The 15,323-nt window shown below is 39.3% G+C and overlaps 1 protein-coding gene across 1 annotated transcript; it reads right to left on the bottom strand.

Moving 5' to 3' along the window:
- Nucleotides 1–209: 209 nt before the first annotated feature.
- LOC109208238 (probable WRKY transcription factor 61) lies at nt 210–4,683 on the bottom strand. The gene is made up of 6 exons (XM_019371308.1): nt 4,371–4,683; nt 3,936–4,019; nt 3,281–3,361; nt 2,072–2,623; nt 1,671–1,784; nt 210–1,370 (listed from the first exon to the last, which is right to left on the bottom strand). The coding sequence occupies exons 1-6, from the start codon at nt 4,491–4,493 to the stop codon at nt 486–488; spliced, it is 1,839 nt and encodes a 612-aa protein (XP_019226853.1). The 5' UTR covers nt 4,494–4,683; the 3' UTR covers nt 210–485.
- Between the last annotated feature and the right edge of the window lie 10,640 nt (nt 4,684–15,323).

Here is a 15,323-nt window from a genome sequence, read left to right as displayed (position 1 = left end):
AAATAGCCAACTTAAAAATAGAATCTGCAGAAAATCTGCAGAATAAATATTCAAGTTCAAAAACCTAAATTATCTTAACTAACCTATCCAGTTAAATTTAAATCTAAACAAGGAATCCTCCTACGACTAAAATACTTTTTATTGTAGTAAATCAAATATCAGCAGAAACAAATGCAAAATCCAATGGCATGCAACACAATTAATCCATCTACTAAAAAGAGATCCACATTTGTAAAAGAATCTTATTTACAACCATATTATTCAAGTTAACAACAAAATGAAGTGCTAATTAAAGTAGTGATCACTTCAGCTTTCAAAGTGTCAATTGGGCTTATGAAACTGAATATATCTACAAACTCTATCTGCATTATTTACGTCCAAATCATCATTAAAAAAAAGTACTCAACAGATGATTAATGCTGCTAATTAACTAGCTAATTCCTTGCTTCAGCCAGCAAAAATCCAACGAACCCAAGCATGAAAATTTAATCAAACTTATTATCACTAGGAGAGGTAGATTTACCCTTGGGTGCTGAAAATGGCAATGAAGAATTAGGTTGCGTGAAAAACACCAGGTTATTATTTGCAGACTGTGTATTTGCGGAAGAAGAAGTTGGTTTATTCAAAAAAGTTGAAGCTGAATTATTTCCAATGCCAGTATTTCCAATGATTGACGTAAGAGCAGCAGCTAATGCAGAGTGGAAATTTGGGTCTGATGTTATTGCTTTTGTTGCAGCTGAAATTGCGTCTGGTGGTAAAGAAGCAGATTGTGTATTATTTCTTTGTAAATAAGATTGGAAAAGATTTTCTTGAGTTGGTCTTGATGAGAAGGCAAGAGAAGCAATATTTTGGTTCTTGTTATAGGCTTGATTTGCATAATTAAGCACTCCATTGCTCCAAGAAATGGGAAGAGGATTGGATTCCAATGAACTAAAGTTGAGGACATTTGCGGACGAATTATTATTATATCTAGCTGGGGGGAAAGTACTAGTACTACCCATTCTGGTAAGATGAGAAAGGGAAGAGGAGGATGAGGTGGAAGTCAAATCAAGAGTTATTGTAGGGAGGGAATTAGGTGCAGATGATGATGAAAAGGATGAATTTGGAAAGTAAAATGGTGGCTTTGATTTTGAGGTATCAGATAGATAGAAGTTGAGTCCGTTGAGATTGGCTGAGGTGGTGGTGGCGGCGGCGGCGGCGGCGGTTACTTGTGGACTTGGGTCTGATGAGCTGGACGAACCGGATAAGAGCATGGAAGCGGCTGCTGCGGTGGTGGAAGCCATTGCTGTGGCTGCAAGAGGAAGAGGGTGGTTGTGTGTTCCTTCATATGTGGTGATCAATATTGACATGTCCTCAGCACATCTTTGAACCTGAAAATTAAACCAAGAATATTGTGGCTATTAATTAGCTATAGAGTAGCAAAGCAATTTCATTACATGATGATAGATAAAAATTGCATGATTACGGTGTAAAAAATGTTATAACTATACGCTGTTAGTATATATAAGTTTTATCCATAATAAGGTATAAATAAGCTTTTGTAACGCAAACTTTCAGGAGGTCATAAATTGCCACTAGCATAAAAAAAATTCACAAACTGTATATTTTTTATATATAGCTCAATTTAAATTTAATTGTATAGATTCAATGTAACATGACATTTACATTACCTGCTTTCTAACTGGGCAAGATTGTGCTACTGTGCAACGATAGTAAGCTCGAGGGCATGGATTTCCTTTGGCAATTTTTTGACCATATTTTCTCCATTGGCATCCATCGTTCATCTGATCAATATGACAAAAAAATTAAAGGAAAAATCATCAGTAACACAATACATAGATTAGATTGTATTCTTTACTCATAATATTAAAAACCTTAACCAGAGGTTTCGGATTCGAACCCTGAGTATGGAGTCGCCTTTGTTAGGGAGTGCTTTACCCCCAATGTCGGACTTCCGGCGCGAATCCGGATTTAGTCGGGGCCCAATACAGGTACCGGACACCGGATGGATACCAATATATATATACAAACTCAACTAATTTCAAAAAGTGCATGCACTGTAAATCCTTACCGTAGGGGCATCACATCTGACTCTAACAGAAACCCTAGCTCTTTTAGTAGGGTTTTGTTGAGAAACATCATCATCTCCATTTCTCATTGTCTTGAGAATTTTGTTTGTCTCTCCATTTTCTTCCTTAGTTTCTTCTAAGCTATTCTCTGGACTGAGATTAACAGGTGAAGATTCTGTCGTAGGAGTTGTTTTAGCAGACATTTCAAACTTGCAATCCAATCCTAGTGTTAATCCCCCAGCTTTATATTCTTCTTCATCATTATTATAATGAGCCTTATCTTTGCTAAATATTTTAGACAACTCTTCTGTTTTCATATCGCTCGATGTCCTTCCTAAGCAAAGGGAAACAAGTTGATCAGCTTCTTGATCAGATTCATGATGTGTAGTATTCACAGTACTGCTGGATTTTTCAGCTTCCTTTTGGGCAATATCATGGAATTGCATCTGAAGGTTTCGATAATCCTTCATGATTCGATCCAAGTGCATTCGCAGCCTCTGATTTTCTTCCATTACCTCTCGCATTTCAACTTTGGCTGATGCGAGCTGATCATTCTACAAATTCACACACACACAAAAAAAAAAATAAGAATTTGTACCTCCTGATTGAGTTTATTTTGTCTACCTTTATAACTCGCTCTATAAGTGCACTAGCAATACGCCAATACAACACTAGTATAAATATATACTAGGGTTCAGGTGTCTAATTAAGCAAATTAAATATATACTAAGAATCAGATATTGAAGATGTCATTTTTTTGGTATTATGAACGGATTAGTTCATTTATATTACAACAACAACAACAACCCAGTAGAATCTCATTAGTGGGGTATGGGGAGGGTAGAGTGTACGCAGACCTTACCCCTACCCCGAAGGGATAGAGAGGCTATTTCCGAGTAACCCTCGGCTCAAAGACATTAGATCCGTAACAACATAAGCCAGAAAAATAGTATCAACATCGTAAATACAGCAAATAAATAGAAAGGCCAAAATGTGAAAGACAACAAAAATGTGTATGTATTCATCAAATAGCTTATTAGCGGGGTCATCACCAGAGAATATGAAATTTTCCATGTTTACTTAAAATATATATAAGAATCCGTGTTTCAGATCCGATCATATATGTCCAAATCCTTTTTAAATTTTACTATATTTTGTCTTTTATCCCAGAGTAACCCCAAAAAAAAAAAAAATTAATAATAAACTCAGACCTGTTCTTTCTGAGTGGATGAAGATGCCATTGAGTTGAGTTCTGGTGGCGATCTTTCTCTCTTTACCATGACAGCAGTTCCCTGTTGAAGCATTAAAGTTAGATAATAAAAAAAATCTGTAAATGCACTACAATTATCGTCAAAAAGTCATGAAAAGTCGCATCTGGATCGATTAATAAAGATGACTACAGCATACATTAATTCAACGGTCAAATGTTTAGAAAAAGCTGAAAATAGTTCGACAACTTGCTGCTGGTTTACGACTTTTCCTACAAAAACATTTCAGCAACAACTTGGTCGGCTTATTGCGTCTGGAGCCTCCAATTAATCAGGTTTCACATTTTTACTGCACCTATATATATATATATATATATTTCTCTTCTACCAGCTCACTGTAAAATTATTTGAAAATTTTATCAAGATTTTGATATATTCGTAACTGTGACGTTATCAACCTAACTACTAATTTACATATACTATAAGCAACTTTATACGTATTTTTTATTTTTATTTTGGTGAAATCAACAATTATCAAGAAGATAATTAAACCATGCACGTATAAATAAAGTTTAATTTCTAGTAGGAATAACAACCCCATGATATAATGGACATGAATCAGTATAAAATGATTTTGTTTTACTCATAATTAATTTACCTCATTATCAAGGGTGAAATCCTTGTGCTGAGGAGAGGATGGCTTTGACTTATCATCCTCACGCTCTTTTCTTCCCTTCCCAACCTGAAGCACAACAAATATTTTAAGTATAAACTAATTATACAACAAACTCGCGTTAATTATTTCTTGTTTGTTCATGTGATCAATCAACATCAATCTTTTGTTTCCTCTATATATGGTGGTCTCTGATGAGGTGAAGAAGATCGGATTGTTAAAGATAATAATGCATGCGCACATTTCCAATTTTTTTTTTTTTTTTTTAGGATTTAATAGTTCATATGTTAAGAATGATGCAGAGATTACTTAAAAGGTTGGATCAACAAAGCTTTTAGACAACATGTTATGTTCATAAGTCTAATTTTAAAATACAGAATATCTAGATCATAGACAGTGCTGTGTTGTTAAAAGAAATACCTTAAGGAAAATATTTTCTGCACAACTTTCACGATCAGGACTAGATTCAGCTTTGTTCTTGTTTTCCTCTTTGACTACACCCCCATGAATAGAATTTCTCAAAGTGGCCTCCATATATGGCATATAGACCTTAGTTATCTTCTTATTATCTCCTTTTCTCTAGCTAGATCTCTTTGTCTGAATTCCAAATTTTAGCAATATCTGAAAAGAAATAGTAGTCTTCTATATAAGGAGGGGAGGCAGCAGTGTTTGACTTCTTTTAGACTAATTAAAGGATTCAAACTCAGTGGCTTAACAGCACACAAACAAAAATGTCAATGCACCAATTGCTCACAACTTAAAGTAATATACTAGTAATATTTTATATATTGTCTTACTTGGAAAAAAAAAACTCATTAAAAAACGGGTGGAAGAAGAATTCAACTTCAACGTTTAGGTCTTTTAGATAGGATTTGTAACATGTCAGAAAGAGAGTTATACTCCGCAATGGTAGGTCTCTCCCACCATCTCTGGGCTTTATATTATCCCCTTCTCTCTGCAACTTGCAACAGCTATTGTTCAAGTTTCCTACGTTAGAGGAAGTCACATGGCCACATTATTTGCCGGTCAAACGGGTAATAAGTAACACCCTTTAATTAACCGGTTATGACAAGTTTTTAACTTTTTAAAGGTATTTCATGCTTACTGGTCTGACTAATCCGGATTCGTTCATATATAGTAAGGGGTAAAGCACTAGTTCCATACCAAAATTTCTCTATTTTCATACCTCTTGCCTCTTTATGGTAATTATTTAACTCGATTTCTCATGCTTATAAAATATTAGGTTGCTTGCTGTGGTTATCTATTTTTATCGATTATTCTAATCTAATGACATGTAAAAATTATATTTTTTTTAGGGTACAAAATTTAAGCTCGGAAAATATTTACAAGTCAAACGTTCTTTGGTTCAAACGAAAAAATTAATGATGAGTCTACAAATCGACCTTTGAATTGGGAAATTCTTACTGACGAAATAAAATTTATTTGGTTGTTGTAGAGGAAATGAAAACAAAAAGGTCATCTAAGTTCGTTTAAAGAGGTTTACACTTTCTTCTTTTTTACCTCTCTTACAGAAAAGTGAACTTAGATTCTTTACAAGAATAAAGGAATTAAAGTCCATCAAATCATCAAATTGTATTGGCCCTTTCAAATGGACCATCGAATGTCGGGAAGCTAACCTATCATTTGATGAGTCCGGAACTGAAATGTAGTCTTTTTGGACTCAAAATACTTAATTAGGTGGAAAAAAAACTTAGTTACCAAAATATGTAAAACGCAGTAATGAACCACGTTTTACCTCAATGTCCGTTTGGGACGTTCAGGTAAAACGTGGTTCATTACTGCGTACTATATAAAACGCTTTTTAATAATGCATTTTTAGGTAAAACGCCTTTTAATATCGCGTTTTACATGTTTTGTGGGCCCACCAATAACTCTTCTGCGCTTAACTGACATAACAATAATTTAAATATGTAAAACGCCCTTTTAAACTGCGTATTATTTCCAAAAATTTGACCCCTCCCCCCCCTCCCGGATTGGGCATTGCCTTATTTAAAGGCGTTAAGGGTTTTGAGAAAAATCATTCAGAAATACTCCAACTTCGTGATAAATTTTTCTTGTTGTTAAATTATCAAACTTTTTTCATAATGTCTGAAGAGCGAAAAGTAAGGGTTTTATTATATTGGGGAGGGGGTGGGGTGAGGTTGTGGTGGCGAATAACTCAGTGAGCTATAGTTTATCTCCACAGAGTCATGTTAAGTTGCCTTTTACAATGGAGTACGATAGACTGGTATCGTTGTTATGCAATAAAATGAGGTTGAGCAAACGTTCGGTGAATCTTAAAATAACTGGAAGATATCCGTATTCTGTGACTCCGTAAGGGGTTGCTTGTTACGCTGAGTTTAACATCGAGGATGATGAAACTCTGAGAGATTTTTTGGGGACTCCGGATGAATACCGGGAACTTATTTTGATAAAAATGTTGGAAATGTACGTGAAGGTTGAATACGTTCGCAATAATGATGTTGCGCAAAGCAGGGATAACCCTCAATCATTAGGTGGTTATTCTGGAGCAGTTTTAGCCCAACAGCCTTCAGCTGAAAGAGTTTTGCCGGATCTAAACTTATCTCTACGGGCGAACGAGGAGCGAGGAAATAATTTCTCTCCTACTTTACATAATCCACAAGACGACTGGTAAACTTCAATTTTCCTTTGTGTTACGATATTTATTTTTGTTGTATTGAATTTGTATTAACATTCATATATTCCACAGGGGGTACCGTCCAGATATGAATTTTACAAGTTATGACCCCACGCCCAGTTGGAATATGCGTAGATTTGGTGTGTTGGATCACGATGGTCCATCCGGGAATCATCACCAACAGGATAATGTCCATCATGGAATGTCAACACATTACGACTTGTAAGTGAAGAGATATAGCTATATGTAAAGTATTTATCAATTTGAGTAGCTTATTATTTTGTTGTTTATGCAGTGAAAACGAGCAACTTGATGGTCCTGACCTCCCTCAGTTGCCCGTAGACGATGTATTTCCTCGAGATTTGGCAGATGCGCAAAGTTAGAAAGATGATAGTGATTGTGACAACAATGCCGATGAGTCTGGAGATGACACACCCTTCCCTGACGAGGGTGATGATGAGGAGGAAGTGAATGTCGAACCTGAGCTAACGAGGGAGCATGCTCCACCTCCCGTTAGACCAAGAGTGTACGAGTCCCACGTGCCGTTTCATTCAAGGCATATTCCCTACCTTGATAATTTGCCAAGTATGCCAGATGTGGATGCCCTCACAAGGAATCTTGATGAAATTCGGACAGCAATGTGGGATGAGTCTAGACCAACGGTGCTGGCAAAGGGCATGTTTTCTCCCAATAAAGCTCGCCTAACCAGGGCTTGTAAAATGTACAGCATAAGAGAGTGTCGTGAGATGATAGTATGGGAGTCAAGTCCGGAGGTATACAAGGTTGTTTGCCGTAGATGGTTTATGGGTTGTCACTGGATGTTGCGTGATACCAAGAAGGAAACAGGGTTGTGGAAAGTGGGTAGATATATTGGCACCCACAATTGTGAAATGGACATATTCAATGGGAATCACTTCAACTTGGATGTTGACTTGATTTTTCTTCAACTGATTCCACACATTGAAGTATCCATTAGGTACAAGACCAAAGAGTGTATTACATCCATCCACCAGGTATATGGATGTACTATTACCAAAAGAAAGGCATATCTCGGGCGCAAACGTGCATTTGAAATTGTTTATGGTGACTGGGATAAGTCATTTGCATCTCTACCCAGGTACATGGCCGCAGTGAAACACTTTAACCCCGGGACTGTTGTTGAATGGAAGCTTGAGCAGAGTGCAGGAATACCGAAATATATATATATATATATATCCAGATACGTGTTCTAGGCATTTAAACCAGCAATTGATGGTTTTGTGAATTGTCGTCCGGTAATTTCCATAGACGGTACTCATGTCTATGGAAAGTATGATATTAAGCTGTTGATCGCCGTTGCAGTAGATTCCAATGGACAAATATTTCTACTAGCTTTTGCCATCCGTGCCAATGAAAGTCAAGAGAGGTGGACGCTATTTTTGAACCACTTGAAGCAGCACGTTGTCAAACAACGTTCAGGTATTTGTCTAATATCTGATCGGCATGGTGGTATATTAAGTTCAGTAGAGCATTTGCCTGAATGGAAGGAACCCTATGCATACCACCGTTACTGTGTGAGGCACCTGAAGGCCAATTTCCAGAAGAAATATCCCAACAAGTACTGCATGATTTAATGTGGATGGCTGCAACTGATCACCAGCAGTGCAAATTCAGGAGGTGCATGGAATCGATCCGGCAGTCAGACGAAAGAGCCAATAATTGGTTGATGTGACATGAGCTTCACAAGTGGACATTGCATGCTGATGGTGGCAGACGATGGGGAGCCCTAACTACAAATGTGTCGGAGTCTTTCAACGGGTTATTGAATTCTGCACATAGATTTCCTGTCACTGCCATGGTCCGGATGACATTCAAACAGATGGCGGAGAGGTCTGTTGAAAGGCATAGGGGTGCATCAGAATTGATGTAGAGGGGTGTTGAATTTATGCCAATACGGATGAAAAGATTTGAGAAATACAGGAGGCGAGCACATTGGCATTCATTTTTACAGTATGATCACGACTGGGGTGTTTTTGAAGTTCGCACCGTTATCCATCAACACCGGGGGAATAATATACCCACCGTAAATGAAGCCAGCAGGTTATGTTCATGTGGGAAATGGATCATCTACCACATGTCGTGCTCACATTCCATGAAGTGCTTTCAACATACAGGTTTAGGGGCAACCAACTATGTTGGTAGGCAATATAGTGTTGCTGCATACTTAAACACATATAGTGGGCAGTTGCAGCAGTGAGTGCTGAGCATTATTGGCCGTCGGAACCATTTAAAATGTTGTGTAACAAGGACTATTTGCGCAAGCTACAAGTGCAAAAGAGAACGCGTATACGGAACCAAATGGATGTTGGTGATACCGTTTATGCGCGTAAATGTGGCATATGCTCACAAATAGGACACGATCATCATAAATGTCCTTCAGCTGGTTGGGGAGCGGTGGTAATCCAACTTCTGGTGCAAGTTCATCTAATGTGCCCAACTATCAAGGATACACGTAGTGTTTTGTTTTCGTAATGTTTTTTGTAATAAATGTATGTACTTATTTATGTTGCAAATGTATCAAATAAAATTATGTTTCCATTATTGTTAAATATTATTGATATTTAATATTTTTCAGTTGAGTAAATTAATGAATTTCTCCCCCCCCCCCCCCGTTCATGTAATTAAAAATTAGAATTAGATTAAAAAACGGAAAATTTTTACGTTCACTTTCGAGTTTCACTATATAATTATTAGAAAACTACACTGTCAGAGGATGAAGATGTTTGATAAATAAGTGAATATATATAGCGCGGTTAAATACTACGTTAAGTGTGTTGTCTTGTCGATCTGAAAAACTGCTCGACTGCTAAACAGCTATTTTGTATCAGAAAGAATCTTTAACACGCGAAGCATAGCGCGGTTAAATATTACGTTTTGTGTGAATATATATAGCGCAGTTAAATACTACGTTATGTGTGTTGTCTTATCGATCTGAAAAGCTGCCCGACTGCGAAAAAGCTATTTTGTATCAGAAAGAATCTTTAACACGCGAAGCATAGCGCGGTTAAATACTATGTTCTGTGTGAATATATATAGCGCGGTCAAATACTACGTTATGTGTGTTGTCTTGTCAATCTAAAAAGCCCGACTGCAAAAAAGTTATTTTGTATCAGAAAGAATCTTTAACACACGAAGCATAGCGCGGTTAAATACTACGTTTTGTGTGAATATATATAGCGCGGTAAATACTACATTATGTGTGTTGTCTTGTCGATCTGAAAAGCTGCCCGACTGCAAAAAAGTTGTTTTGTATCAGAAAGAATCTTTAACACGCGAAGCATAGCGCGGTTAAATACTACATTTTGTGTGAATATATATAGCGCGATTAAATACTACGTTATGTGTGTTGCCTTGCCTATAAATAACGGGCGCATTCTAGTTATTTTCTGCGCTTAACCATAGCAAATAGCAAAACTTTTCATAAAAGCAGGGTTTTTTTCGCTTTAACAAATGCCTGACCGCATGTATATACCAATGTGCCAATGTGGCAAACGTTGTATGATGGCGGATTGTTAGGATGATGGTCAAGTTGGGCGCAGATATTGGATGTGTGTGAACAGGTTTGGAGGCAACAACGGAAACTTTTGCAATTTTGAGGTATGGCTTGATGAACCCTGTGAGCAGGAATGCTACAAACGATCTTTGTAGTTTCTTCATGATTTGACCAAAAAACAGTGGGTATATGAACAAGAATATAAACGAGAAATTGCAGAGTTGAAGGAGAAACTCAAAGAGGTGGAAGAAGAAAAAAATAAGCTGGAAGAGAAATTTAAGTGGTTGGAGCAGAGAATAATAGGCAGTGGTGACTAAACAATGACATGTATGTGTTGAGTGTAGTAATTTATCTTTATGTTTCCCGTGTCATGTGTTTTCATTAGTTGTATTGAATTTAAATTATGTTAAGTTTCTATATTTGTGTTTGTGTTGTAGTGTTAAAATAAAGAAGAAACGGGGAAATAAAAACATAATGCGCATATTATGTAAACATAAAAAAATATTGTTATTATTTACATTAAATAATATTTACATAGCGTACATAAGATAAAAAAAGAAAAGAAAATCAATGTGTCCCACAGCCTGTGTGCTTCAATATAGGCGCTGGCCTGAGGCGCATCCCATCCCCCGCGGCTACGCTATCAGGATCATCCTCATCACGTCGCCTCTTTATCGGAGGATGCGCTGCAGCATGATCGTCAGTAGTGCTGGCAGGATCGGTAGAAGGGGTCGTCGGTCCATCAGCAACCTACAAAAGAATAAGTCAGCTCAATATATGAAAATATATATTAATAATGTATGTGTTAAGTCAAAAAAAATTTAAATTGTCTTACCATGGTCTCGTCGAGCTCCTGAATATAAGCATCCGTCGTATCCTGCTCAGCATCGCACAAAGTGGCCTCCGTAACGGGCTGGGATGAAGCCTTAATAAGAAAATTATAAAGTTATTTATGGCGAATCAATGAGATAAAAACAAATTTAAATTTATAGTAATACAAATATACCTGCGCCTGTGAAAGATCCACAGCACCTGTCGACGATGAGCCATAACTCAGTCGGCGCCCACCATCCACATCTCGGGTCGGCCGATCCTCAGCAGCGGTCGATAGGCCTGAAAAGAACTGCTCCCAATCATCTCCGGTAATGCTCATGCCCGTGATCAACAATGGATTTGACGGGGTCACCTGCGATGCTGCTGGAGTGAACGCCAGCTGAAGGCTGTATGACGCCATGCTACTATGATGCTCGTCTGGCTGATGGAGGTCACCTGGCAGATCAGCTCCAACATCCTCAACAGGTGCCTGAACAGGTGCCTCAATGCCCCCTTGCTGGGGACCACCTCCTCAACAGGTGCCTCAATGGTAGTGCTCTGGCGCCATATAAGCAGGGACGTGCTCTAAGCGCTGGTCCTCTCTGGCTCGATGCAGTGTTCGGGCAGCCAGCTCTGTAACCTGCCGGCCATACTCGTGCAAAGTGACCACTCCCTCGTCGGCATGCTGCTGTATCTGCAGTCCCAACTGGTGGACTAAATGTAGGCCAATAGCCTGCACAACATGTAAATTATAAATTACGAAACACTAGATCACAGTTATAAGTAAGAATACCAAATAACATACCAGTGCCTCGTGCCTCCCGGCGTATGGAACGTACCGACCGCCAGCTCGATGAATGGGAAATCCGACGATAAGTCGGGTAACGCCATGGTACCAGCCCATATAATCATGCTCAGTATCCAGACAACTCAGTGAAGGGGGGCGGAATCAGGTCAAATCGCCGGTCCCAAGTATCGATCTTCTCCTCTAGCCATGCCAAATATGCGTCGTCCACCCTGGTACGATCATCCCGCTGGTAATGTGTGGTCTGCCAGGTGGCCGGTGTCGGTACAAGCTGCGACCTGCGAAACTGGCGAAGTACCTGCTCGATGGCATGATGCTCCACAATATCAAGGCAGATCAACGAGATGGAAGAGCCCCACATAAGTCGGTCAGCCAAGCAATAACAGGTCAAGCCAGCTATCAACGCGCTGCTGTATGGCGTCCAGATGAACTATTAAGAAAGAACAGAAAACGTCAGTATATGCAACTTGTGTTTGAAGTCCTTCCAGCAAATCCAAGATATCCTTGCACAAGGAGAGATTATGTCGAGCCTCGTACTCGCGCATATGTCCCCGGCGGAGAACCCACCTCCTAGCTAGAGGGAGCAACGGAGGTGGTACATCCGGATCTAATGGTGGTAGAGGTGGCTGAACTGTAGGAACCGCTCCCAGGCCCAAACCTAACATAAAAAATTGACATAAAACTTAAAATATTTTTTTACTAGGTATGTTAAAATGAACAGAGTATTCGAATATGTTGTCACTTGTAGTAGCGGCAAAAATCCAGCAACGTCACGCTGGGTGCCCATGCTCGCCCGGCACATCTACCTGTACAAGTAGCCGAGAACAGCAGCACCCCAGCTGTACTGGGGTAAATCATCTAGCAGCTCAAGATGATGAAGAAATCTCAAGCTGACTAAATAATTAATTTTTATAATTAAATATTCGCATATGGGTTCAAGGATCGATATTTGCGGCCCAGTAGCACCAAGATATCCTAAATTCTTCAATGTGTTAGTTTTATTATTTTACATGTTAGTTTTATAATTTTATATGTTTGTTTGTAAATTAAATAATTAATTTTTACAATTATACAATATTTAATTATTAAATATTCACATATGGGTTCCATGCTCGATATTTGCGGCCCAGTAGCACCAAGATATCCTGAATTCTTGTATGTGTTAGTTTTATTATAAATTTTATATGTTATTTTGTTGATAGTAGACGATAATTATGCAATTTAGATACTATTTACACTCTAATTTGGCCGCACTTTATCAATGTCTGAATGTAAAAGATAACAAAATGCTCTAATTAAGAGTATTACGTTTTGCAGGAGCCACTTCGAGTTAGGAGGAAGCTAAAGAGTGTTTTGGAGTCAATATGAAACGTGGAAGGCCAATCGGAGGATAGCTCGGTCGAAAAGGAGAAAGAAGAGCAAGTTCCAGCTCCGCGGTCAGATCCGCAGCTGCGGACAGAACAATTGTCAAATCCACGGTCGATCCGCAGCCGCGGACGGGCTGACGGGAACCAAGAACCCACGGTCAATTATGTAATTTCCAGGACGACTAACCTAAAACTATATGAATGTAACGACCCGATCGGTCGTTTCGAGTTCTTACGCTCCATTCAGCAGTCGGAGGGCATGAATAGCTTCATTCAGGTATTACGACTTGTACGCGTGGTCGGAATTTAATTTCAGGAAGTTCAAAGTTGATTTAGGAAGAGAATTCTCATTTCAGAAGCTTAAAGTTGAAAGAATGAACTAGGGTTGGAATTTTGAGTAAACGACATCGGAATCAGGATCTGAAGGTTCCAGCAGGTTCGTATGATGATTTCGGACTTGGGCGTATGCCCGGTTCGGGTTTTGGATAACCCGGGAGTGTTTTGGCGCCTATTGTGGAAGTTAACATTTTAGAAGGAATTTCATGAGTTTGTTGGAAGCGCATTTTAATGTTATCAATGTCCGTTTTGGATTCTGAGACTGCATATAGCTCCGTATGGTGATTCTAGAATTGGGAGCGCGATCGGAAGTGAATTCGGAGGTCCGTAGGTCATTTTGGAGCCATTTGGCTAAAGATAGAAATTCGAAGGTTTTTGAGAAGTTTGACCGGAGGTTGACTTCTTGATATCGGGGTCGGAATCCAATTCTGGAAGTTGCAGTAGGTCTGTAATGTCAAATATGACTTGTGCGCAAAATTTGAGGCCAATCGGACGTGATTTGATAGGTTTAAACATCGGAAATAGGAGTTGGAAAGTTCAAAGTTCATAAAGCTTGAATCGGGGTGTAATTCATGGTTTTAGCGTTGTTTGATGTGATTTGAGGCCTCGAGCAAGTCCGTAATGTGTTGGTATGATTGGTTGGGGTCCCGGGGGCCTCGGGTGAATTCCGGGTGGTTAACGGATCAAATTTGGAAGTTGAAGAACAGTTGAAGGGATCTGGTTGCTGGTATTTCCGCTTCTGCGGAAATGGGACCGCAGAAGCGGCCCCGCAGAAGCGAGGAAGTAACCGCATAAGCGGTTGGGAGTGAAGGGGAGCAGGGACCGCTTATGCGGTCAGGTATCCGCAAAAGCGGAGTCGCAAAAGCGGTAGAGGGCACCGCATAAGCGTAATGGTTCGAAGGGTCGTGGCCGCAGATGCGGTCAATGTTCCGCAGAAGCGGACCGCATCTGCGGAAGTAGCATCGCAGAAGAGAAAGGGGGGCTAGGCCAGGGAAGCCGCAGAAGCGGCCTATTGTCCGCAAAAGCGGAACCGCATAAGCGGCAATAATTCCGCAGAAGCGGAAATGACTGGGGCAGTGAGGATTTTTTAGTTCGGGGTTAAGTTCATTTCAACCCCATTTTTCTTCCATTGGAGTCGATGGGGAGCAGCTTGGAGACGCCATTTTCGTCACTTGTCATGAGGTAAGTAATTTATACTAGCTTTGAGTTAAATACAAGGTTTATACATGGATTTAGGCATGGAAATTAGTATATAAATTGGGGTTTTGGTGGAAAACCTAGAAAATCATATTCTTGGAATTTAGCCACAATTTTTGAGTATGGAATCAAGAGAAAATCAAATATTTGAGTTCCTAAGGTCATGGGTAACCTTTATCTTCGAAAAATTTCGGATTCCGGGCACGTGGGCCCAAGGGCATTTTGGTCAACTTTTCGTTCGGGGTTAGAAATTGTTATAAATTGGGTTGTAAAGTATAGTTGAGCATATATTAATGGATTTGTATGGTCATTGGCTAGTTTTGGTGCATTGTGCGTCGGTTCAAGCCTTCGGAAGGATGGAGGATGCCGGTTGCGAGTCTTCGGAGCGAGGTGAGTCTCCTTTCTAATCTTGTGAGGGGGAATTTACCCCATAGGTGAGTAAAATGGTTATGTGCTCCTATTTGTGGGGGCTACGCACGCACGAGGTGATGAGAGTCCGTGCGTAGCTACTATTATGCTATTGTCCGGGTAGTCTAGGACTCGAAAGCATGTTATATTTGGATTACTGTGAACTCATTGATAGTTTGAATTGCTTAGATCACCTTGAATTGGTAAAGGAATTTAAAAAGAGATTTAATAGTAATTTTCCCTGAAATGTTAAAAA

This window comes from Nicotiana attenuata, unplaced genomic scaffold (genome assembly GCF_001879085.1).
Source record: "Nicotiana attenuata strain UT unplaced genomic scaffold, NIATTr2, whole genome shotgun sequence".
In the NCBI taxonomy this organism is placed as follows: Eukaryota; Viridiplantae; Streptophyta; class Magnoliopsida; order Solanales; family Solanaceae; genus Nicotiana; species Nicotiana attenuata.
Note: the sequence above shows the minus strand (reverse complement) of the source record. Positions and strands in the feature narration are given on the sequence as shown.

Bases quoted from the DNA above. Each gene is read 5' to 3' on its own strand.
- LOC109208238 (XM_019371308.1), bottom strand. From the start codon at position 4,493: ATGCCATATATGGAGGCCACTTTGAGAAATTCTATTCATGGGGGTGTA. The intron at 4,020-4,370 runs GTATTTCTTTTA...GTTGTGCTTCAG, and splicing joins CAGAAAATATTTTCCTTAAG to GTTGGGAAGGGAAGAAAAGA. The intron at 3,362-3,935 runs GTAAATTAATTA...ATGCTTCAACAG, and splicing joins ATTTCACCCTTGATAATGAG to GGAACTGCTGTCATGGTAAA.